This window comes from Rhagoletis zephyria, unplaced genomic scaffold (assembly GCF_001687245.7).
Source record: "Rhagoletis zephyria isolate East Lansing unplaced genomic scaffold, Rhagoletis_zephyria_1.1 Rzeph_scaffold_00025, whole genome shotgun sequence".
Taxonomy (NCBI): Eukaryota; Metazoa; Arthropoda; class Insecta; order Diptera; family Tephritidae; genus Rhagoletis; species Rhagoletis zephyria.
The window spans coordinates 774,786-798,642 of NW_016157109.1; the positions used below are offsets into that span (position 1 = coordinate 774,786).

General features: G+C 38.1%; 1 protein-coding gene across 1 annotated transcript; it reads right to left on the bottom strand.

Annotated features, from left to right (window-relative positions):
* Positions 1 to 644: 644 nt before the first annotated feature.
* On the bottom strand, positions 645 to 23,857 carry Synj (synaptojanin). The gene is made up of 6 exons (XM_017616392.1): positions 23,697 to 23,857; positions 17,231 to 18,019; positions 10,074 to 11,506; positions 7,336 to 7,845; positions 6,137 to 7,270; positions 645 to 1,083 (listed from the first exon to the last, which is right to left on the bottom strand). The coding sequence occupies exons 2-5, from the start codon at positions 17,904 to 17,906 to the stop codon at positions 6,137 to 6,139; spliced, it is 3,753 nt and encodes a 1,250-aa protein (XP_017471881.1). The 5' UTR covers positions 17,907 to 18,019; positions 23,697 to 23,857; the 3' UTR covers positions 645 to 1,083.

The following is a 23,857-nucleotide window of genomic DNA, read 5'->3' on the forward strand; positions in this document are numbered from 1 at the left end:
TCGGCTTAGCGCGCTCTAAAGTGCTTTATTGCTCGGAAAAATCAAAAAAGGACCTTTTTTATTAATGATTTCTATGTAAAAAGACCTGATCTTTCGATTGAGATGACTAAAAACAAAACTAAAAATTACCATAATTGAGAAAAATTACATATAAATTTTCGTTTCCAATTTTCACCATGAAAATAGGAAAATTTTCGGAAACGCATAGCACCATCGGATAGCCCGTACAAAAATTTAGGGGAATCATATTTTTCGAATTTTTGTTCCTATTTTTTGTCTGATTCCCAGCTAGTCGAAAAGTAGCTTATTTTGCACCGCGCTTGGGCATTTGACGTGAATTTACCCATATACATGCACATGGGGCATTTCAGCCCAATTCGGACACTATTTGGCTTTTGCATCTCCGATTTTTTCATAATTTTTAATGTGATAGTGCCAATTGACGAAGGCCACCCTGATTGCTACTATAACATAAAAAATCGGAGATGCAAAAGCCAAATGGTTGTCCGAATCGGACTGGAATGCCCCATGTGAATGCATGTTAAAAAGTAAAGTCGGAATTTTAATGCTCTCACCCCCCAGGATTGTTCTATACCGAAAAAAAAAGTATATCATTTTTTAATACTAGCCATTTTTATGAGCCCCCCAATTGCATTTTTTTAATATTTTGATGGGGTCCTATAAAAATAGTTAGTAATTGAAAATGTTTAAATAAACTATTGGGTATTGTTAATATCTATATTATTGTTTAAATTCAGGAATGTCCCATTTTATGAAATCTTAAAATTTCAATTCATAGAGAATTTATTTTTGCCTGCGTAAATACAAATGTATGTATGTACACAATACCCTATATTCTAAAATTAAATAACAACTATATAGGTAACTAAAGTACACAATTATGCATGGATTAAGCAGGATTATATGCTATATAGGCGTGCATGTGTGTACGTTTTCTCACGGTGTTTACATACTCATACGAATGTTTTCGTAGTTTAATATCCTTTCCAAATGCTCTCGTAGGATTTTCCAATATGTGTTTGTGTACATGTATGTGTCGTGCACCGTTCCGTAACTTGGTTCCTGGTACAAATATAAAACATTACTTTTGGACAGGACCCAAAATATTTTTTTTAAATAAGGTTCAAATAATGATTTTCTAATAAAATTCTTTAGATTTATAAAAGTGTCTGATGCATCAAAACAAAACGTCGGCAAGTGCAAGACATACAACATGTAAACAATATTATGTTAACTAAAATGGAATAGCCGATTATTATAGGATTTTTCACTTAGAATCCGAATCTGATACTAAAGATATTAGATTGGCTCTAGCAACTTAGATTTAAATGGACCGAAAAACACGTTGGAAATTTTTGAGCCTGTGTAAAACAATAAATTGATGCAATATATCTGTCTGTGTGGGAGGATATGAAAGCCTAAGCACAGCCCTTTAATACTCAATATCAACAAATTATGGTTAAATGGTTAACGGCCTTTAACCACATACTGCAGAAATTCCTGTACCAATCTTTGAAGACCCTCGAGGTTTCATGGATTAATCACCAAATACTGATGGACTCTAGCAGTGGAAATGAAGATGAGAAAGACAGCTTTAAGCCCATGTTGTTTAAAACTATAGAAAATTAAACATTTTCAAGATCAGATTCCAGCTGTACGGGACAAATCCTTAAAGGATCGGCTGTAATATTTTAGTCAATAAACTTTGTTGGCCTGTGTTATGTTCTCTTAGATGAAGGTTTGAGCTTCAATTTCAACCTCTTTAGAAATTTTCATCGGCTTAGATTTATTTAACACAAGTGATCTAAAACCGGCAAAAGGAGTGTCAAAAAATCCTGCGTACTCGTATAAAAAAAAAACTGTTTCCAATTGCTTTCAATATTCGGACCATAATTTTGTTTTATTTTTAGTATTAAAAGGCAATGTTTAGACTTTCATATCCTCCCACACAGACAGATATATTGCATCAATTTATTGTTTTACAGAGGCTCGAAAATGCCTAAAAACGCGCACCTTCAAACCTAAGTTGCTCGAAAACTAGAGCCACTCCAATATCTTTATGGTCAACGGATTCTAGGGAAAAAATCCTATAAGAACAGAATTTTGTTGAGCAGTGTTATCAATGCAAAAGCCCTACATTACGAATTGAAAATTGTGAAGGAAAACAATTTTTGTATTTACAAAGGGAATGGTTTAAGCTTTTCTAAAGATATGTAAATCTAACATTTTTCAATGCAAGCTCTTTTTCTACGCATTTTGACAGTAAAATCGAACGTCTACTTTCCCGTGTAAACAGCCAGAAAGTAGTTTTTGCAGATTTGCAGAAATCACTTTCGGAAATACAAATTGCAAGGTGTAAAATACGCAAATAGCGTTAAAGGAAAAATTTATGTGTTAAAAATAAAATTGTGAAGAGTAATTTAGTTTTTTTATTTGGTCTCTGTAGGCTGTTTAACGAATTCTTTAGATATTAATGCTATATGATAAAGTTTTTCATTACATTTTTTTGCGTATAGGCCTAGTTAAAAGGTACGTCTAAACACAGTATATCCCAAATTATAAAAGCCCGATTTTTCGAGAAAATGTTGGATACTGTGTTTTGGAATGGAGCAGCCGAAATGCTTTCAAACCGATCGTGTGTTGCCGTGTAACGCGATTTTTGGCGAATTTGTATAAAAGTGTAGCATCAAATATAACAAGAAATACTTGTAATTGATTTATTCTCCTAATATCAACTATTTAAATATTAAAACATTCGACTTTTTCTGTGCACTTTAGCATTTCTTAATACATTTTTCAGGTTGTTGTACGCATAAAAATGTTTGGTACCATAGTTGAAAGTGGAATTTTCTGCATTCACAAAATAACAAAAAACAAAAGAAAACAAAAAAACAACAAAAAACAAAAAAAACATCAACTACAGCACCTGCGGCATCAGCGGCGATGTGTACAACAGCGCCCGCTGCAGCAACAGCAACATAACTACAGGAGCACTAGCGACATCAAGAAACAGCAGCGGCTAGAAGGCTAAAAGAGCATCAGACGGAAGGGCAGTTTCCTAGCCAGACAAAAAGTAGTGTGGGAAAGTTTGATTTATATGCAAGGTGTAACTGCTCTTGCAATCACTTTTGGAAATTCTTGAGTTTGGAAGACTTTTTAAAAGGACCTACACTTGCTACGTCTAGCAGCTACTTAACGGGTTATTTACGGGCTTTTCTCCAGAAGACTGTTTACCTTTCAACCTAATTTTCCTATCAAGAAGGTACTTAAAAACGTATGTGCGTATATATGTGGTAATTTACATTAACCAAGGCTGGTTTCGTATAATGCACCATTTGCTTGCTACGTACCCCTCGCTAGGGCCGGCACCTTGTCGTTGGTGCGGGGCTTAAGCTTTGGTTTCCTCGAAAAGTGGTGCCGTAATATTACGACCGTATCATACCAAACGCTATTCTCAACGCTAATAGCGGTACCGCTTTTATGTAAAGTTAAATGAACGTAGGACTTCATCCTCTTCGACCGTCCATGCACTTTCCACTTTATTATTCAAAATTGATAGAAATTTTACGGTGCCATCAAATTACATTAAGGTGTGTATTGCCATCATCTTAGTTTACATGGCAACGTTTTTGGCAACGTTAAGTTACTACCGCTATTTTACGTTACAGCTTTCGAGGAAACCAAAACTTTAGCAGCATCACAAACCAACCCTCTTCTGGTCTGAGGTAACGCGGATGTGCAGGCATCCGCGCTACCTTCTCTCCAGACTTGGGCTGCTTCAGATCAGTGACCAAGAACTACCCCCTCCTAATCCAGGCTGTTAAGCGAAACCGTGCCTATTGGACGGTTTGCAGCCAGGAGGGTATAAACCGGCTGTATTAGAACGGCGCCGTTTCGACACCGGGCCGCATCGGGAAGTAAAGTAATTAGACTGTTGAGCTTGCCTCGTCGAGCAGGCGGCCGTACGAAAAAGAGGATAACAAGCAACAACAAAAAGTAACAAAAAACAAAAGAAAACAAAAAAAAACATCGACTACAGCACCTGCGGCATCAGCGGCGATGTGTACAACAGCGCCCGCTGCAGCAACAGCAACATAACTACAGGAGCACTAACGACGTCAAGAAACAGCAGCGGCTAGAAGGCTCAAAGAGCATCAGACGGAAGGGCAGTTTCCTAGACAAGCTAACCCCCGCAGAAGCAGCGCTGTTCATTGAACACGCAAGGGACGACGAACAGCCAGGCACCAGTGCAGATGCGCCCCGTAAGAATACACAGTGCAAAACAGGTACTTTTGTAAACAAAGTCTGGCAGTTCTCTTTACAGGCACAGGGAGACAGGAAGGTCAGGCAGCAGCCACCGCACCGACGGTAATCACCCCGTTCCAAGAGCCGGCATCGTAGGAGAAAAAAGCACCGCAGGGCCAAACCTCCTCCGATGTCTCTGCCAGGTCAGCCGGGGTTTCTAGACGACCGGCATCGCGAGGGCTTGAGCGGTTCCGGGTTCAAATGGTACCTCCGTTACCTTGAGCAGGGCAAGGCCCCAGTTAAAGGGATGTGAGCGTAACAGTAAAGTCCTGCCGATAGGTGAAAGAGCGGGCCCAACAAACAGGTACACTTACCCGCGCCTGCTGCAAAGCAGTGGAGCGGAGTACAGCAACGGCAGCACCACAGAACCGCGCCCGCTGAGAAGCGGGCAACCCCCTGGTGATGCAGTCAAAAGTGGGAGCAACCAGATTACTCCGCCTGAGCCACCAAACCCCAAACAGCAGCGGGAGCAGCCGACCGGGCAAGGACAGGCGCAGAGGGTGCCACTCAGCAGCCCATGCCTTCTGAGTACCCTGCTGCTGCCCTGAGCTCAGAGGACCTAACCAGACTCCAGGATGCCATCATGAACGAGGTTATTAAAGGATGCACGTACCCATCAACGTACTCGTTGCAATGGTATACAGACGGCTCCAAAACCCCGGACGGTATTGGGGCAGGCATCTACAGACCAAGGCTGGATCTCTCGGTACCCATGGGAGCACACTCGAGTATCTTTCAAGCGGAGGTCTATGCCATTAGACTGTGTGCAGAGATTAACCTACGTAGATATTACGTAATGAGAAAATTTTAATATTGAATGATAGCCAGGCGGCACTCAAAGCCCTCTCATCATTCGAGGCCTAGTCCTCCTTGGTTCTTGAGTGCATTGATAAGCTCAACAGCGTGGCGGAGTACAATGACGTCCAATTAACTTGGGTACAAGGTCATATAGGAGTTGCAGGTAATGAGGAAGCGGACGGACTAGCCTGAATGGCAGCCGCCTAGTCGTCTATAGGGTCTGAGCCCTTCCTAACGATTGGCCCTAGCACAATCAAGGAAGACCCCAGGAAGGAGAGGAACAGGCTAGGGAATCAACATTGGCGTAACACTACAGGTCTACTTCATGCTAAATACCTACTTGGGGGCTACAACCTTATAAAGTACAGGGCGATTATTAACCTCCCCAAAGAAAGGGTAAGGATAATAACAGGTTTCCTGACGGGTCACTGCACACTAAGAGGTTAGCTGCACAAGCTAGGGATCTGGTCAAACGACCTACATATGTCGTTTCTGCAATGTGACTGAGGACTGTGCGCCTGCTTTGCGAGTGCAAGTCGCGAGAAGACGGGAAAGGTACCTAGGCCAACTCTGGGCAAGTGAAGAGCCGATACAATCGCTATCTCCTGGAGATAAGATTAGGTACTGTAAATAGTTTAGGGCATAACAGGTCTCTCGGTCGCAGTGCATACCTATATTATCTATCTATTTATCTATCTATTGGCTAAAAAGGTGGAATTAATGCTTGCATACTGGAAACTGTCTCTTGAAAATCTCATAAAGCTTATTAAAAAGTCCTCACAGTTTAAATAACTACTACATACTAACGAATGATGCATTACATTAAATCGAGCCCATAGACTTACGCGGTTATTACAAATTAGGATAATTTGATCTTAACAATAAAATAATTATTTCAAAAAGAAACACCAAAAAATTTGGTCAAAACTTCAACTTAATTAAACATATACATAAGTGCGTAAATAAAAAATAACCAAAAAATTATAATAAAAAATTTTAATTAATTACTTACTTAATTGTTATGGTTGGGTCTTATGGGTAGTGGCGGTGCATTTCCACTTCGATTCGGTATAGGTGGGGGCCCTCGTCGCGCCGGCAGTGGTGGAGGAGGCCCTATTGCAGTCGCTTGAACTTGCCTGCGTGGACTGTCTCCAGCTGGGGCAATTGATGAAATTTCTTGGTTGACAGCTGGTGGAAATGGTGGTGGCGGATGCTTAGGCGCTGGTATTTCATCTTGTATTTCTTCATAAATGTTCAAAGCACTGCCATCGTAGAATGTTGAAGTGCTTTCTTGTATGTCAACAGATGATTGTTTCGATTGGCGTCTTGGTGTGGATGTTGGCGTGGAATTTTTGCTTTGGCGAGGCGGTGTGGGTGGCAATTGTCCATCGGCCGAACCACTTGGTGACACTACAGACGAGTTTATTGGAGAGGTTTGCTGTGTTTCTGTAGGTGATTGTGACTTGGAAGATGAAAAGGCTTCGTTGTCATCATCACTTCCACCGACATTTTCAATATCTAAGGGCGGTTTCACGTTCTTTTGAGTTAATTGGGACAATGGCGTAGGCTGCAATGGAGGTGGCATCAACGGTTGCGCCGGCACGACAGGTTTTTGCGATTTCGATAGCAGCATCTCTGGGACGACGCTTATGACACCAACGTGTGGCTGGTGTCGAGGTGAATTTTTGGGCGACATTGGCATAGGCGGACGAGCTGGAGCAGGTCTCGTCGGAGGTTGTTTAGGTCGCTGCGGCACATCAGGTGAGCTGCTAAATAATTTCGCCTGCTCTTGGGGATTTGAACATAATGGTATCGTATTTGTTGTACAAAGATCAATTTCTCCATCAACTAGTGGTTGCCAATTTGTCGTCTTCAATTCGAACTTTAATTCCATACCGCAAATGTGAATAGATTGTTTCTTACTAGCATGCAATGCCGATTCTCCATCCCGAAATGTTACCCACATAGTATCCTCTACATAGCGTACCAGGGTGACCTCTCCCATTTTCGACAATTCTTGAATAAGAGTAGTCATTACAGCTTCGTCATAGATGGTAGGATCACCTTCATCGAGAGTGTTCTCTTTCACATGCACCACAATGGTAGAATCAGGTGGCCCTAGGTCTCTTATGACCTGCTCAAACACCTAAAAGCGAAAGGTATACGAAATATAGGGTAATGGGAAAAATATTAAGTAAAATATAAATAGACCTCTCGTCGTTGTTTCAAATTAATCTCAACAATTTCTGCATCTATAATAGCAATCACCGGACGATGGTCACTCTGCTTCAATTCACTACGACCATAATGAATAAGTTTCCCCGGATTCCATTCAACACTAGTGATGTCTGTCTCAGCTGCTAAAGCCTTTCTCCGACGCCACAGTACACGATCGGTCCAAGCTGGTGCACGTTGTTTTTCTGACGTATCATATTCATCACTAAATAAGTCATATTTGTACGTCGGGTCAAAGTTTATTTCCCCTTCAAGGAAATCACTGAAAACATTGCCTGCCTCTTGTTCCTTACGCAACTGATCATTTATTAGCACCGAGGCCAGATCTTCATTTTTTATAGCTTCCTTTAAGTCATCTTTCTCCATGTCGATTCGGTAATTAAAATCGCCACACCAAAACACCCAGTCATGCGATTTGAGAGTTCGTCCCATTGGAAATGCCAATTTTCGTGTAATTTCGGCATAATCTGCGTTACGTTCAGCTACCTACAAATATATTGCACAACAGTTACTCTTTCAACAATAAAAAATACTCTTCGACGTGGAGAATTCAACAGTGAGTCAAATCTGTTTGAGGCCTATAGAATGTGAAAACGTTGGGCTGTCTATTTTTTCCTGGCCCACATATGGGCTTGGCAGGTATGAACAGGTACATAATACTAGTAATTTTCACTCATCTGTTTAATAAATAAATATTGGTTCTAAATAGAGAAAATCTTAAGGGGAACTCGAAGATATAAGGTTGTCTGCGAAAAACCTGGCAGCTAATGGCACGTTGCTGGGTGCAGTACACACTAATAAAAGTAATTGTCTGTGGGGATTTTATAGTTGAAATTGACAAAATATGCCTATTTGAATATAAAAAAAGATAGAAATACTGTTATTAGGAAATTGCTTCAGAAAATATAAAATTAATCAGCGGCTCATAAAACTTTGAAAATTGTTACTGGATTTATACTCTTTAGAACGTTGTTCTATTTGAAAGCAAATTCTCGGAAATTAAATTACTGGCAAGTTACTGTATGATTTTTTCCGGAGAATACATGATCATGCCGTTTATTTGGTAAATAATTTTATTGTAACAGCAGACAAGAAAAAGCCACTGGTTTCGTAAAGTGGTCCAACTTCCGAATGCTTTACTCAGGAAAAACTCTTTGAATTAACGCCTCTTTCCGAATTGTCGGCAGAAAGTTTCTTGGGCTCAGTTGCATTCATATAAATAGCAGTGCCAGCTACGTATGCGCCAACGTGACGGTCTGCTCAAACCAAATCAGAAATTTCGTTTTAAATTGTGTTTTCGGCTTAAAGGGCTTCAAAAAAAATCGCAGCAAAAGCAAAAGGCTTTTTCAAGCAACAGAAATAATTAAAGATATTTCTTGTGTTTGTCAATTTTACTGTGGCTTATTAACCTTTTTATTTTAATATTTTTATTGAGCTTTATACCACGATTTTGTTTATTATTTATTATTGTTAATAAACAAAATCGTGGTACAAAGCTCAATAAAAAAATTAAAATAAAGACATTTCTTGTGATTATTCTTGAGAGCTGAATTCCAAGCTTAAGGTAACGGTATAGCAAATGCGTACGAATTTCAATTCGATTAAAGTTAGCATGGCGTTGCTGCCGGATGCATTTCGCTTGAATCATTGAATTTGGCTTCTTCATAATAATAGCAGTTCTGCAATTAACTGACCAGCGAGCGGAATTATTTGTGTACATAAACTATTTCTGTCTTAAAGCAAGTTATTTTTGGGAAGTGTAATATATATTGGAGCGACAGGGATAAATAAAAACTTTGATGTTACAGAAATATGGGACGTTCCAAACATTGTACAAGTGAAACCAGAGCCTTGATAAAATATTGCGGAAGGAAAACAAAACCTACAAAGAAATACAACATCTAATTGGTTGTTCAGCGAAAAATTCAATAATCGTCCCGAAACTCGCAGTCCAAAACGACTAGCAATATATAAAATTGATGGTATCATGGATCAGCACAAGTAGTTGAAATCCTAGAAGTAATGCTGCCATATGCTGGAGAAGAACTGCGCCGAAATGGGTCTTCTAACAGGATAATGACCCGAAACATACGAGCATGCTAGCAAATGACTTCTTTCGGAATAATAACGGGGACATAAAACATAGTGTTTTCAAAAGAAATCCAACCAATGCAAACGCTTTGTGAGAAGTTGTACGCTCTGCAGGGGCAAATATCCCAGTCGGAAGATGCAGACATTTAGTGGACTCGATGCAGCGTAGATGTGCCGCCGTCATTCGGAATAAGGGCTATACGACGTGTTCATGTTGAATTTCATATCATTTTCGTTTTTACTGTTGTTTTTGTCAACGTTTTAATGGAAGCAATTGCAAGAAAACTGCAACTTTTTGTTTTAATTATATTTGCATTAATCGTGCGAGAGCCTTTTTAAGTTTTATTCAATTTATTTTGGATGAAGTTGAGTTTTCCCACCACAGAGAACGCACTGCTATTAATAGGACCACAATTGTATGTACATATGTCGACGATTAATACTGACACGACAATATTTGTGTTTTCGTATCTAAAAGACAACTCCCGTGGTAAAAAAATAACGGAAAATGTGTTTACCTGATACCGATCGAAGCTATTTTAATGAAAAATATTTTAATTCATCTAAATATGAACAAACCAAAAATGTTTTAATTCCGTGTGCATATGTACATACGTCATTACCTGTGACTGGCCGGCAGCAAAGTGAGCACAAACGAAGCACATGGATGTTCCGTACAAAACAAAGCGTATGGCACAAGCTCCTTTATTTCCGGTAGCGCCTCCAAGTCCAGTTTTTACACAATCAATTGCCACATCACGAATGAACGGCGCATGCTCCGGTCGAACGTATATATATAAACACACACCGACCAATTGTTGGTAAGTTAAAAGCACATAGTCGTTGTCGCGAGATATAGTCTTTTGCAACTCTTCTGCCCACAATTTGGCATTATCTGTGCTGGCGGCAACAATATTGGAAGCGTTCAAATCCACGATCTCTTGGAAACCAATTGCGTATATATCGACTGGTGTACATGCGTTTTCCGAAGGATTAGTCACGTTTACCAGATCTTTGGCTCGCGCCAAGGCATGGCAATCAAGCAGCCAATCAGACAATGAGTCCTTAAAAACAATACTGCGAAAATGTTTGCCGCCGTTAACGTTATACGTCCCAACAGCAACACGACATGTTCGGGGCATAACATACTCAGCATAGCGTTTACACATTTCCCTTAAAACTGTTGTTGGTGCATGTAACATATTTGATGGCAATAATATCCGAGCGCGATCAGCTAACTCTGACGATAGTGTTGATCCGACCAATAAGATATCAATTGCTTCCTGCTTAGAATTATCTAACAAATTATTCTGTATGGTGCGAGCGGCCGAACGCGCTCCATCCATTAGTTTAGAACCACCTTGTATAGCTCCAGTACCTGCATAGATTTTGCTAACTTCGTTGCCATTGTTTATCCACATTTGACGAAATATTTCCTCGAATCTTGAGAAGTTTTGCTTTTTCTCCCCCAACTTCAAGGCTTCTATTTGTTGATTTAGTATATCCAATCCTAAATAGGTTTGCACACAATTTGTACGATCCAAACAGTCTAGGCAATTAGTACGAATAACACCAAATTGTTCGCGTAATACATGTCCCTGACTGGCATGAAAGAAACCATAGTTTACACCACACACGCCCAAACGTTCCTTCAATTTCGAAAGCGCTCCGAAATTTCCACCTCTACACTCTTGATGGTAATCAAATATAACATGTGCCACATCTTTGTGAGTCGACATACTATGATGTCGTTGAAACTCATTACTTAACATCGCTTCCCCTTCCTTACTTCCAATCATGGAAGTACCCAAAAGATTCACAATTGCTTGATACCCGTAACGTTGTTTCATCATCGTCATGTGCCGGTCAAAGGCAGCAGCTGAAGCCTCAAAACCACGCGATAATTTCACTTTGTGGGAGCCCACTTGAACGCCTGGCTGTTCCCAAAATAATGGAACAGAACCACGCGTTTGAATATAGCTGGTTACATCACTATCCACATAAATCACTTGTTCCGTTTCAACAAAGTTAGCAACGTGTCCTTCATCATTGGTTCCTTAAATATAAAAATATATACATACATATATGTAAATGTGTTGTGTGTGTTGGAGCAGTTAAATAGAGTAAAACTTCCATATATCGAATATCCATTATTCAAGGAAATAGTTCGACTTCAAATAATACACTTTTCAATATTTAATGAACCAAATTTCCGTAAATCTCTTTTTCTTAATTGCCTTGGATTAAAGAATGTTTATTTGTAACTGCTGATATTTTGTTAAAGACACTTTTGAACTTTTTCCTACTGCAGAAGAACAAAAATTAGTAGGTGTTCTGAAGAAGAACGGGCTAGGAATGGGCAAGCGTCAGCAATACTCATGGAGGTATTCATGGAAACACTAGAGCAGGCTTTCCCAAAGTGGGTGCGTATTCCTGCGGTGCCGCTAGTGGCTAGAGTGTACTAGTGGTGCGGGCAAATTCTTTAAACTTTCCATACACCACACAAGCGGTTTGATCAAACTTCAACATGGCGACGAATCGACAATTTAGGACGACAAAAATGTTTACTCCATATGTATTTGACAGATTTCAATGAAATTTGCTGTTAAGGGATTTTCGGGGTCACTGATTTCGAATATTAAATCAAATTTTCAAAATTCGAAATGGCGGATCCAATATGGCGGACGATTTATTTAAAAATTACTATATTGTTATGAAGCTTGTTATCCAGAGACTTTCGTCGTCACTGTTTTCGAAATTGGTATTCAATTTCCAAAAATCAAAATAGCGGATACAATATGGCGGACGACTTTTGTTTTTAATTATAGTTTGTAATGAAACTAGGTATTCAAAGATTTTCGTTATCTTTGATTACGAAATTGAAACTAAACTTTCAAAATTCAAAATGGACATGCAATATGGCGGACAAGTTTTTTCTTTTAATTATGGTTTGTAATGAAACTTGATAGCTGGGAACTGATTACGAATTAAATATTAGATTTCCAAATTAATATCATTATAAAAATAATTGACACCAATAAATTAGACAACTATTACATATTTAGATATACAGTAGGGAACCAAAAATATAACAGCTAAACGGCCAAACACTTAAACTTAATTTTGAGCTATAGATTGCGATACCGTTTTCAGAAAATTCGTACCCCGTCAAAGCTTTAAGATATTTATTGTGGAAATTAAATGAAAAAAAATCAAATTTTAACAGGAAAAAGATTTAGAAATAAAAATGTTTTGTAGAATTAATTTGCATCGATATCTAGGGAGTAAATACCAAGCTTCATAACAATGTATACATTTTTTAAAGAAATCGTTCGCCATATTGGATCCGCCATTTTGAATTTTAAAAATTGTATCAATTTCGAAATCAGTGACGACGAAAACCCCTAGATACCAAATTTCATGGAAATCTGTCAAATACATATGGAGTAAACGTTGTTGTCGTCATATATTTTCGATTCCTCCCAATAAACGACTTAAGAAAAAGATGCTCTATTTAATGAAAAGGGAAAGGGGGGACGAGTTCGTGATATTTTTACATTGGCAATTTGTTGGATTTTCGAACTGTTGAAGAAAATTGCTGTACTCGTTGCAACTTTTTTTTATAACTCTAACTGATATAAAAATTTCAAAATTTTTTGCAATAAGAAAAAGGCAATTTATAGAATAGGTATTATAACCATTTTACAAGCAGCTATATTATTAACAAAAATCGCAAAATAAAGTACATACAGTATCGGTCATATCTATAGCACGCCATTTCAAAGTGATATTGTGTGCCACTTATGTTTATTTATTTATTTTTAAGAATTTTCAATTAAAATTTAGTTCATTCTCAGACAAACCCCATATATACCCAAGATTAACAATTTGTAGAAAACTTCAAAAAAGTGCAACAAAATTTCACGTAAATTTCAAACTTTTTTCTCGGAAGTGTTAAAATTTTTTTGAGTACACAGTCTTTTAGCCCCTGCAATTTTCTTCTTATTAACAACAGTTAACAGTTTTGTCAACACGGAAAGTGAGGCGTGAGATACATATCTCACGCCTCACTTTCCGTGTTGACAAAACTGTTAACTGTTGTTAATAAGAATAAAATGACAAGCGAAATTATTTTATCATCGCTTCAAACAAAACTTGATTTAATTCGACGCACGATAGAAAACCCAACTTTGCGCATTTCTAAAGCTAAAGAGTTGCGGTAAAAGTCAAAATGTGTGTGTTACATTGTGGACTATAAGAAGTATGAGAAAGGTATGTGTGATAAGATTTAAAGACTTTTGATTTTCTATTTTTGTCGTCCTAAATTGTCGATTCGTCCCCATGTGTGGCGGCCAGAAAATCAAAAACAAAAATGATGTTTATTAAAATTACCTCGAGCGGCTCGTCAAACCACATACATAACACAAATGGCTTGCAGCAAAGGGATATTTCACTTGGTTTGTCAAGCCGCTTGTGTGGTGTATTTCGCTCATAAGCGTAGTTCCCCAGTACATTTGGTCAACGAAAAATTTAATCAGAAAATTTTGAGCAGCTTCGCGCACACGTATATGTTACTTGTTCTTTGGAACTGCACAATCACACTGTGAAAGAGCGAATCAACACTATTTTAGAGGCAGTCGGGAACGAACTTATTATAAGTTTGAAAACTTGTGAATTTTTTAGTTTGCAACTTGACGAAAGTACCGACGTAGTGGGACTTAATGTTCTTCTCGTGTTGAGGTACCCATTCGCAATGCAAATCGAAGAAGAACTTTTGATGAGCGAAGTACTTGAGACTTACACCACTAGCGACGAAATTTTTAAAGCTATCGACAAATTTGTACAGAAAAATGGTTTGAAATGGAGCAAGTGTGGTTGGAAAAACGAAAGGACCGATGTCTAGGCAGAGAACGCCACGAGAAGTCACTGTATGATCCGTCTGTATTCCCTGGCCACTAGAAAGATGCCGCCACTAGATTTAAAGCCCGTATTGGATGACGCTGCGAAGATAACAGAGGCCTGCGAAATTAAAATGCATCTTTGGTTTTTTTCTAGCAAGTGGAGATTTGTTTCACTGGTGACATGTATTTTTTAGAATTTCTAGCAACTTACATGAAAACCCCACCCCATAAATAAACAAAATAAATAATAAAAACGTATGTAACATCGATGTTAACGTTAAGAAAATTGATAACAGCCGGTTTCATCAGCAATTTTTTATTTATTCTTTTTTTTGTTCTGTCAATTTCCATATAAAATCATGATTCAATTATTAAAGGTTTTGTAAGTAGCTTTTTTTCTAAAATTTGGCACTCCCATCCACAGGGATGGTTTATGGAAGCAGGAGAAAAAGGGGAAGAATTCAATCACACTTCCTAAAATGGGAGCTAAATTCCATAAAAAGGTGTGGATAATAGTGAATGGTGGTATTTTAAAACAAAAACCAATTCGATTTAATTATTTAATTTAAAGAAGCTTATTCACATCAAATATAACCCCCGATTGTTATTAAAAATAAATATTTCTATGTAAATACCAAACTTGCGTACATCAGATGGCGCATAACTTGAGAATGGATGGTCCACTTTCAGCTTTTTTTTGTTGTATTTGTTTGCCAGATGATGGATATGAAAAAGCTATTTGTTTGTGGAAAATATGCAATATTTACTAAACAAAAAAAACGACAAATAAAAAAATTTGGAGCTTACGTTTCTTTCGCGGTTATGGCTCGATTGTTTCGAATATGGTAATTCGAATTCTTTGATGTCGCACTTTTAATGTTCTGGGGAGATTATACAACTGTCAGAATATTAACCATTCGCCGGGTTGCACGAAAAAAAAAATTTGAATGACTAAAAATATCAAAATATAAAAAAATATCAAAATATTCGCCATAAAGAGGCATTTGCATTGTTCAACTTAGCATTCTACTTTTAACTAACCGCTTTCAACAAAGTTGGTCGCCAGCCAACATTCGCCTCGTGCGTACACCTCTTAAGTGTGCAATTGCATCGCGCCATTGACTAAACCGAGCTGTCGTGTGACGTTTGGGCCTATGGATGCGGTTTGGCAATGTTATATTGCGTCAAAGTCTCATTCGGAGACACCACGATTGGGTTGTGGAGGACAATACCTAAATACCTTCGTTAGCTCATTGATCAAAACCATTGCACGCTTTTCTTTAGAGCGACTTGGCTGAATCAAGAGGTCTCCACGAATATCGACAAATACATTTCGGCATTTAAGGGAATTTCGTCTCTTTAGCCTACATTGAAGTTTGTAGTCCAGCGATTCTCACCCATTTTGTCTTGTTGGCGCCAGCGAATGAAGAACAAACATTTCTTCAAATTTAAAAAGTAAAAATTTCACTACTAACAATTTAAAAATGCTCTCAAAACTTGCAAAGAAATTTGAAAAAGAAATATCACTGTTTTTGTTTTTAGGAGTAGGGTGGGAGTGTCATTGATAAAATCAGAGCGATAGAAAGTTTTTCTTACAAAACCTTTCATTATTGAATTATGTATAAAATTAAAAAAATTAAAATTATTTTTCACTTAAATTGCTTTCGTGAAATTGGTTGAAAAGTTATTTTCTTAGAGTTAACGCTCATTACCAGCGTTAACTTGGGAGGTTTAGAAAAAAACCATTGTAGAATATTTTCCCAACATTGACTCTGAAGGATGTCTACAGCTGGATATCAAACCCGTTTTCATGTGACCCTAAAAGTAAACCTACTGAGATGACAAATTAAGCTTTTGAAAACCTTCTGGACATCAGTGAAGATAGCACTTTGAATATTAAATACTACGAAGGGGGCCCAAGAGAGTTCTGGATGCAAGTGTATGCAGAAAACACTACTATTGGCAAGATTGCATTAAAAACACTAGTGACTTTTACTTTAACATTTCTATGTGAGACTGCATTTTCAACAAAGTAAGCAAAAAAACAAAACCGACTTCAATTCCCATATAGAAATTTAAGATTATCGTTAATCTCATGATCCAATGATCGTATTCAAGCCAAATTAAAATGGGACCACCGGTGAGGTAACAACTTTCCTTTAAACAAAATAGTAGTCAGTTAACGTGGTCCATAGTTAAAAAGTAATAATAAAAAAATATGCCAATGAAACGTTCTTTTTTGTGTAGTCGGTTAAAAACAAATACACCAACAAGCTGCCAGCGTCAAATAATTTCAGGGTAAAATTTTCAAAGCTGCCAATAAACTTAAAAGAAATAATGAAATCATGAAAACACAACTGCAGTCCTCACATTAACCCCTATATTCTAACAGAGTCACAAAACTTAGCTCATCACTGTTGTGATTTCTAGTGCGCCGAGAAATGTGTCACAAAAAATTCGATTTTGAGTGCTAGAAAAATACACAAAAATTTAAAAATTTGTATTGTAGCGGCATATTTTGTGCAGCGGCAAGCTTTGAGGCGCAGTAGAAATCACAGCAGTGATGAGCTAAAGTTTGTGACTTTGTTAGAATACGGCTGTAAAGCTAAAGGAGTATAAAGGTTTTTATCATGGTATAAAGTTGGCATTGTGTTTTCTTGTTTTCGTAGACATTTGAAGAGTAGGGGTGCCGCAAAATTTGTTTAGCACAACAAGGGTGCCGCGGTAATATAAGTTTGGGAACCCCTGTTTTAGAGCGACCGGTAGTAAGAAATTTATACGATGGCGATATTGCCGTCAATAACTTTGTTTCCGAAGGCGACACGTTTTCTTATTGCCGGTAACAAAAATTGTTTGGTGTGTGAAAAAACAATACGTACCTCGAACATTGAATCGAGTGCCAGCACGCTCACAACTCAATCTCGATATGATTGCGGCACGAGCTTGTTTTGCTCCAATATAAACAGTGCGCACTTCCACGGATCCACACATTGCTTTCAACAACCACGATTGACAGTCGACACCAAATCGGAACATGTGTATATGCATCATCCGATTCCAAAAGAATCGGTTGTCAGTTTCGGATATTTGCTGACGACGTTGAGCGCATAATGTTATATCGAACTTCTGTAAACTGCTGGCCATCGAAACATTCGAGTGAGCAAAATAAAAAGTTCCTGAATTTAGCAGCTTTCGACACTCCGAGATTTTGTCTTCGTTTGGAGCTGCATTTTGCAAAGATACAAAATGTGTCTGTGTGATTCGAAAAATTTCTACATCGCAGATCTTTCCCATTGATACGCAGCCCGTAACAAGTACCAGAAAAAGAACCGTACTCTCGCCAGCATTAAGTTGCAACACTCCCAGGCAACCATATGCGTCACACAACTTGGTATACTGCTTGCGAATTGCGTCTGTTTCATGGTTGGTAAGTAAAGCTGCCGCATGTGATTCAAATAGAATGCTATCACTTTTATTTCGATGCTCTAGAAGAACGCTATACGGCGATGGTGGGATGGATTTTTCAAGTACACGTATGACCTTTGACATAGCCATTTGGTTTTTGTAAATTTTAGTCGCGTGTGTGCTCTTGCAATTTGCAATATTTAATATATCTTGTGCTGTCCTTCTGGATATCAATTTTTTTTATCTTGTCTCTTTTAGGGCATCTGTAATGAAGAATAATGGATGAGACCAAAATATGCGAAGTATCGAGATCATTTAAATGCATTTCTGCATCAAAAATAAAATTTTGGAAAAAATGTCGCCTACGTCTTTTTGGCGGTTAGGGCTCGGTAAATTTTTATCTTTATTAGGTGTTACATACATATGTATGGTGAACATGCATATAGATGGAATTTAATCTGGTAGATGATGATTGTCCCACTGGGAAAATAGGTAAGCACCTTACGAGGTAAGCCATGTTTTCTTTCAGTTTTTAGTACCAATATTGTCGTCATGGACAATGGCATCTACTAGTAAAGCACAAAATGAACACCGCCAATGACATAGTAAAGCACAAAATGAACACCTCCGACGACACATTCCGTTGTCATTTCAAAGCGCCGAACTACTCCATAAGGCGGTCACGTCTTTGTTAAAGTAATGGAGATTCGGCGGGGAAGTGGTAAAGACCGCCGAGGACCGCCAGCAACTTAAACTTTACAAAGTAAGTTACGTGTAATGCAGAGCAGTCGCTCGGAGTAGCTCGGCGCTTGGAAATAACTTCGCCCCGTAGCGAATGTCATGCATTAGCCACTTAAGTGTGTTGTACGGCCATGTTAAGTCTTCAATGACTTTGGGCTCCGTTTATATGGACGTCGTTCATGACTTTTTCATACAAATGGTAATTTAGTCGTTGATGGCCTCTGCATGTCTTTGTTATGCAGTGATCATTGATGGCATTCAAGCGGCAAAGTCCTGCAAAGAACTTTTTATAAGGGACCGCTGCAAGACAATGTCTGTTATAAGTATTTGATAGGAGGACACCTGCATGACATTGTCACCAGCGTCATTTCCAGCTATATGTCGTTTAGGATTCACAGCAAGTGCGTCGATGTCACTAAATCCCCATTAGTGACGATATCACCAGTGACCATTTTCGCTACTGGGCGGCTGCATGTTTATTTGCAACTGACAACGTAATGTATCGTGGGAGGTGTTCATTTTGCGCTTTACTAGTTGATAACATTGGCCATGATGACAATTTTGGTACTAAAAACTGAAAGAAAACATGGCTTACCTCGTAAGGTACTTACCTATTTTCCCAGTGGGGTCTCTGAAGGAAATATTGGTCCAATTGCTCGAAAAATATAGTCTTAGGTATAGTAGTTTTGTATTTAGACCAAAGATAGTCCAAAAATTTAAAGCAATGTAATGTAAAACAGGTTAATTGTACCAAAGGTGGTCCGAATGTAATGCATAAGGTATGAGTTTGGTTCTAAATTTGGTTCTAAATTTGGTTACAATGTCACGCAGTAGCGGAAAATGGGTATGATTAACGATTTACTGATATGAAGGCACTTAGTCAACGAATTTTCATGTGGGGTGTTGGCATGTAGAGAGAGTACCCACTTAGGTAATCTGAGAACCCCAGTTCGAATCTCAGCTGGCGCAAGTGTTATTTTTGTTTTTTTTCTCCCAAAATTGGTTACAATGTAATGCAGAAGCGGACAATTGGGCCGAGCCTAGGACATTCAATGTTAAATGTAAATAGAATTTTACATATTCTTGGACCAAACTTTGGACTACTTACAATAGGTTTGTTCGTCGAGCAAAAAATTTGTACGAATTTGTACGAATTATCACGGTTTTTGCCCAAATCGCGTTCGTGCAGACCAAAAAATTATCCAACACTCAAAAATTGTGAGAGCAAAGTGACAGTTCTCTTGGAGAGAAGTTGCAAATTCTTGCTGGAAAAAATTTTGCCAGCAAGAATTTGCAAACACGAAAAACATGTGGTTGTGACGCATGGTTGCATTTTTCTCTACAATAATTTGAATAAATTAGTTCGTTAAATTTAAAAATTTATAAACACGAGCGATTTTTTTATGAAAAAAGGAAGTAAATAATTGTTGATATAATTAATTTAGTTAATTCCAATGATTTGAACTTAATTCGGCTGAAAAAAATGGTATTCGCAATCGGAATGCAATTGCAACCAGAGTCGATTTAAGAAACCCGACAGCTAGTACGATGAAGAAATTGAAATGTATGTTAAAGAAAGTCAGAACAACAAGAAATATACATGTATATCCTGTTTTTGGCCATCCGAAAGAATTTTAAAAATTCTATAAAAATTTTTTATGTTTGAAATGCAACCGTGGACGCCAGCTGGCAGCGAAACTTGCAAATTCCTGCAAATTTGCGTTCGTGCAGAAATTTGCAAGTTTCTCAACATGAGAGAGAATTTGAGAGAATTTTTTCTTACTCTCTGATATTTTGAGTGTTGGATAATTCTTGCTGGATTTTCGACGAACAAACCTAATCACTTGCCGTCTAGTTTGTGGTGTGCTCTAAGTCTATTCCGAGATCCTACAAGGGTGTGATGAAAACTAAACACATTCTCATTTATCTTACTAACACGTTTGCAAATTTTGCGATGGTTAAAAAGAGACCATTAAATAAGTCCATAAGTGGGAGGAAGACGGAAGATCACATGTACACAAATGTTTACATCACGTTTTTTTATATTGCTCTTAAAATGTTGATAGACGTACATACTTGATTGAGATCTCCATCACCAGTGAGTATCACACAGAGTGAGACCCACAGCTATACATACGCATGAATGTATGGATATGTATAATCCCCTCAACGGACGACGTTGTTCTCAGTCACCGGGATAATAAGGATCCCTCTGTGCAAACAATGTTCCGGCTGCATCAGAAGTCATCCCGTGGCAGTTCTTGGAGTGACGGTCTGGCAGATCGGCAACATCGTTTTGTTTCGAAAACTTTTTAGTAGACATAATTGAAGAACAAAAATACATTAAGACGAGAGTTTTCTTAGCAGCCACTTTTTAGTTATTTTAACTATACAATTTTGCTGGGGAACAAAATATATATTTAATTTTACTATCCCACTAGGAAAATAGGTAAACCTTACGAGGTAAGCCATGTTTTCTTTCAGTATTCAGTACCAAAATTGTCATCATGGCCTATGTCATCTACTAGTAAAGCGCAAAATAACACCTCCGACGACACATTACGTTGTCTGTTGCAAAATAACGTGCAGCCGAAGTTATTTCCAGCACCGAACTACTCCGAGCGACTGCTCTGCATTACCCCTGCAAAAATCGCGACTACTCCATGCATACGTGTAAAGAGTACTCCCTAAGGACCAAGGAATACTCCAAAATTAACCACAATTCATATAAAAAATATGGTCCAATTAACATTGCGATGTCCTAGGGCAGGACCATATACTCCATCCCTGCATTACATCAGAGTAGCACAAAACTACTCCAACATATGAACAATGGCATTGTTGTTATATTTTTTCGTTTGTACACGCTTTTGTTCTTCACTTCTCAAATGCTTTTTCGAAATTAATAAAAACCAAGACAAAAATTAAAAATTACATGTTGCCTCTGACGGCATTCGAACCCGAAAATGCTGGGAGCTAAGAACTAACAGCGAGCATCTCTACACGTTCAGCTACAGCCAGACATGCAAATGTGCTTTCAAATGCTCAACTTCAATCACATTTCGTTAAAACACGAGCAGTTATCGGGTAACAAACAATAAGCTGGCGCAGAGACACGAGTTGGTCCGCTACAGCATGACAGAGGAACACTTCTGTAAGTACTCCAATATACCACAAATGGACTACATGGTCCAACGATTTTTGCAGGGACACGTAACTTACTTTGTAAAGCGGCTCAGAAGTATGTCTGATACCAAATGTACATTATAAATTCCTACTTACATAGGGCGGCCACGTCTTTGTTAAAGTAATGGAGATTCGGCAGGGATGTGGTAAGAACAGCCAGGTGAAGGGCAATACCTTACCAGCAACTTACACTTCACCCGGATGTCGTTACCACGTCACTTACCACGAATGACGTGGCCGCCTTATGTAAGTAGGAATTTAGAATGTACATTTGGTATCAGACATACTTCTGAGCCGCTTTACAAAGTAAGTTCGGCTGCACGTTATTTTGCAACTGACAACGTAATGTGTCGTCGGAGGTGTTCATTTTGCGCTTTACTAGTAGATGACATTGGCCATGACAATTTTGGTACTAAGGGCCTGTGCCAAATGATAGAAAAGAGAAAATTTTGACGGATCAAAGTAAAAATCTGACATTTCTCGTGGTGAATAAGAACGTCAGAATTTTACCTAGCTCATGGGGCTAGGTAAAATTTTGACAGCTTATAACCATGTATACACATAATAGGAGCGTTCCTCATCTCCCAGAAATAGTCAGAAAAAGTCCGATGTAGTCAGATTTAGTCCAAAAAGCGTTCCTTAACTCGGAAATGACAGCAAAAATGAGAGAGCAACAGTCAGTGAGAGTGACTCTCATCAGTCCGAAGTAGTCAGATTTAGTCAGAAGAATTTTTTCTGGCAAAATCCTGAAAAGTGTCAAACTCAACTGAATTTAAATTAACGGAAATTAAAGAATACGCTAAAAGTGAGAATAATCTAAAAAGTAAAAGAAATTAATTGAAATTGGAAGAAGGCAAAAAATAATTGATATAGCAAGTGTTTATTGTGCTTGAGCTTGTGTGAATGTGTTTTGTACATATATTTCTGTTCTTATTTGACGTTAGTTTTGTTGTTGCCATTCTTTGGACTAAAAATTTGGTTTTTTGCGTTCCTTTACTTTTCCTGTTATTCTCTTCTAGTGAGCGCATTTTGCTTACGCTCTGGCATTTTGACACTTTTCAGATTTTAGTCCAAAAAGATAAGGAATGAACCTAATATTGCTTGGCGGTAATAAGGAGTGAACATGAAAATGAAAGCTGAAACAGCATAAAAAAAGCGTACGTTACTTGCAAATTACAAAATAAATATAAATTTTAAGAATTTCAGCAACACACAAAAATAAAGCTTTCGCACGAGCGTTTGCTAAGTTTACAACTGTCAAAATTTAACTCTGCATTTGGCACAGCAAAAAACAATTTATTTGTACACCATACCGAATTTTTCCATCCCGTCTCACCACGGAGAAAAAAGTTACCGATTGGCACAGGCCCTAAAAATTGAAAGAAAACATGGCTTAAGAGCGAAATACACCACACAAGCGGTTTGACAAACCAAGCGAAATTTCCCTTTGCTTCAAGCCATTTGTGCTGTGTATGGGGGTGTTTGAAGGTTTGACGGCGGTTTGTCAAACCTTCAAACACCCCCATACACAGCACAAATGGCTTGAAGCAAAGGGAAATTTCGCTTGGTTTGTCAAACCGCTTGTGTGGTGTATTTCGCTCTTTACCTGGTAAGGTGCTTACCTATTTTCCCAGTGGGAGCATATGTACATATATGTATATATACATACATACATATGTATGTAAAAAAAAGCATTTAACTTCAATGCCTGCCAAGTGCAAATACGTACATATGTATACACATAAACAATTTTAGTACGTTTTTACTACATGAACTTTTTGAAGCGACTATTTCAGATGGATAACATTAATTTTCTCTACCACAGGTTTTTAGTTGTATTATGCTTGTTAAAGGTTTCCGCCCCCTTAATGGGCCTCAAAACCCTACTCCACGATATAGATTTTTCACCATTTGAATGGATCTAAAATATTATATTTTTTAAGTAGTCATATACATATGTACATATTATTTTCTCTTACAAAAAACTCTATATAATACCGTTGCAGAGTTTACCTTCTTACTATCCGACGATAAACAATTAGAACACTAGAAATTCTTCAATAATTTACAAAATCAACAGTAGCGCAATCAGAGAATATGCAGGAATGCAAGTTCACTTAAAAGTCTGTGCACGTACTTTTCCAGTCCAAACCAGCCGGCAACTAAATTGACAA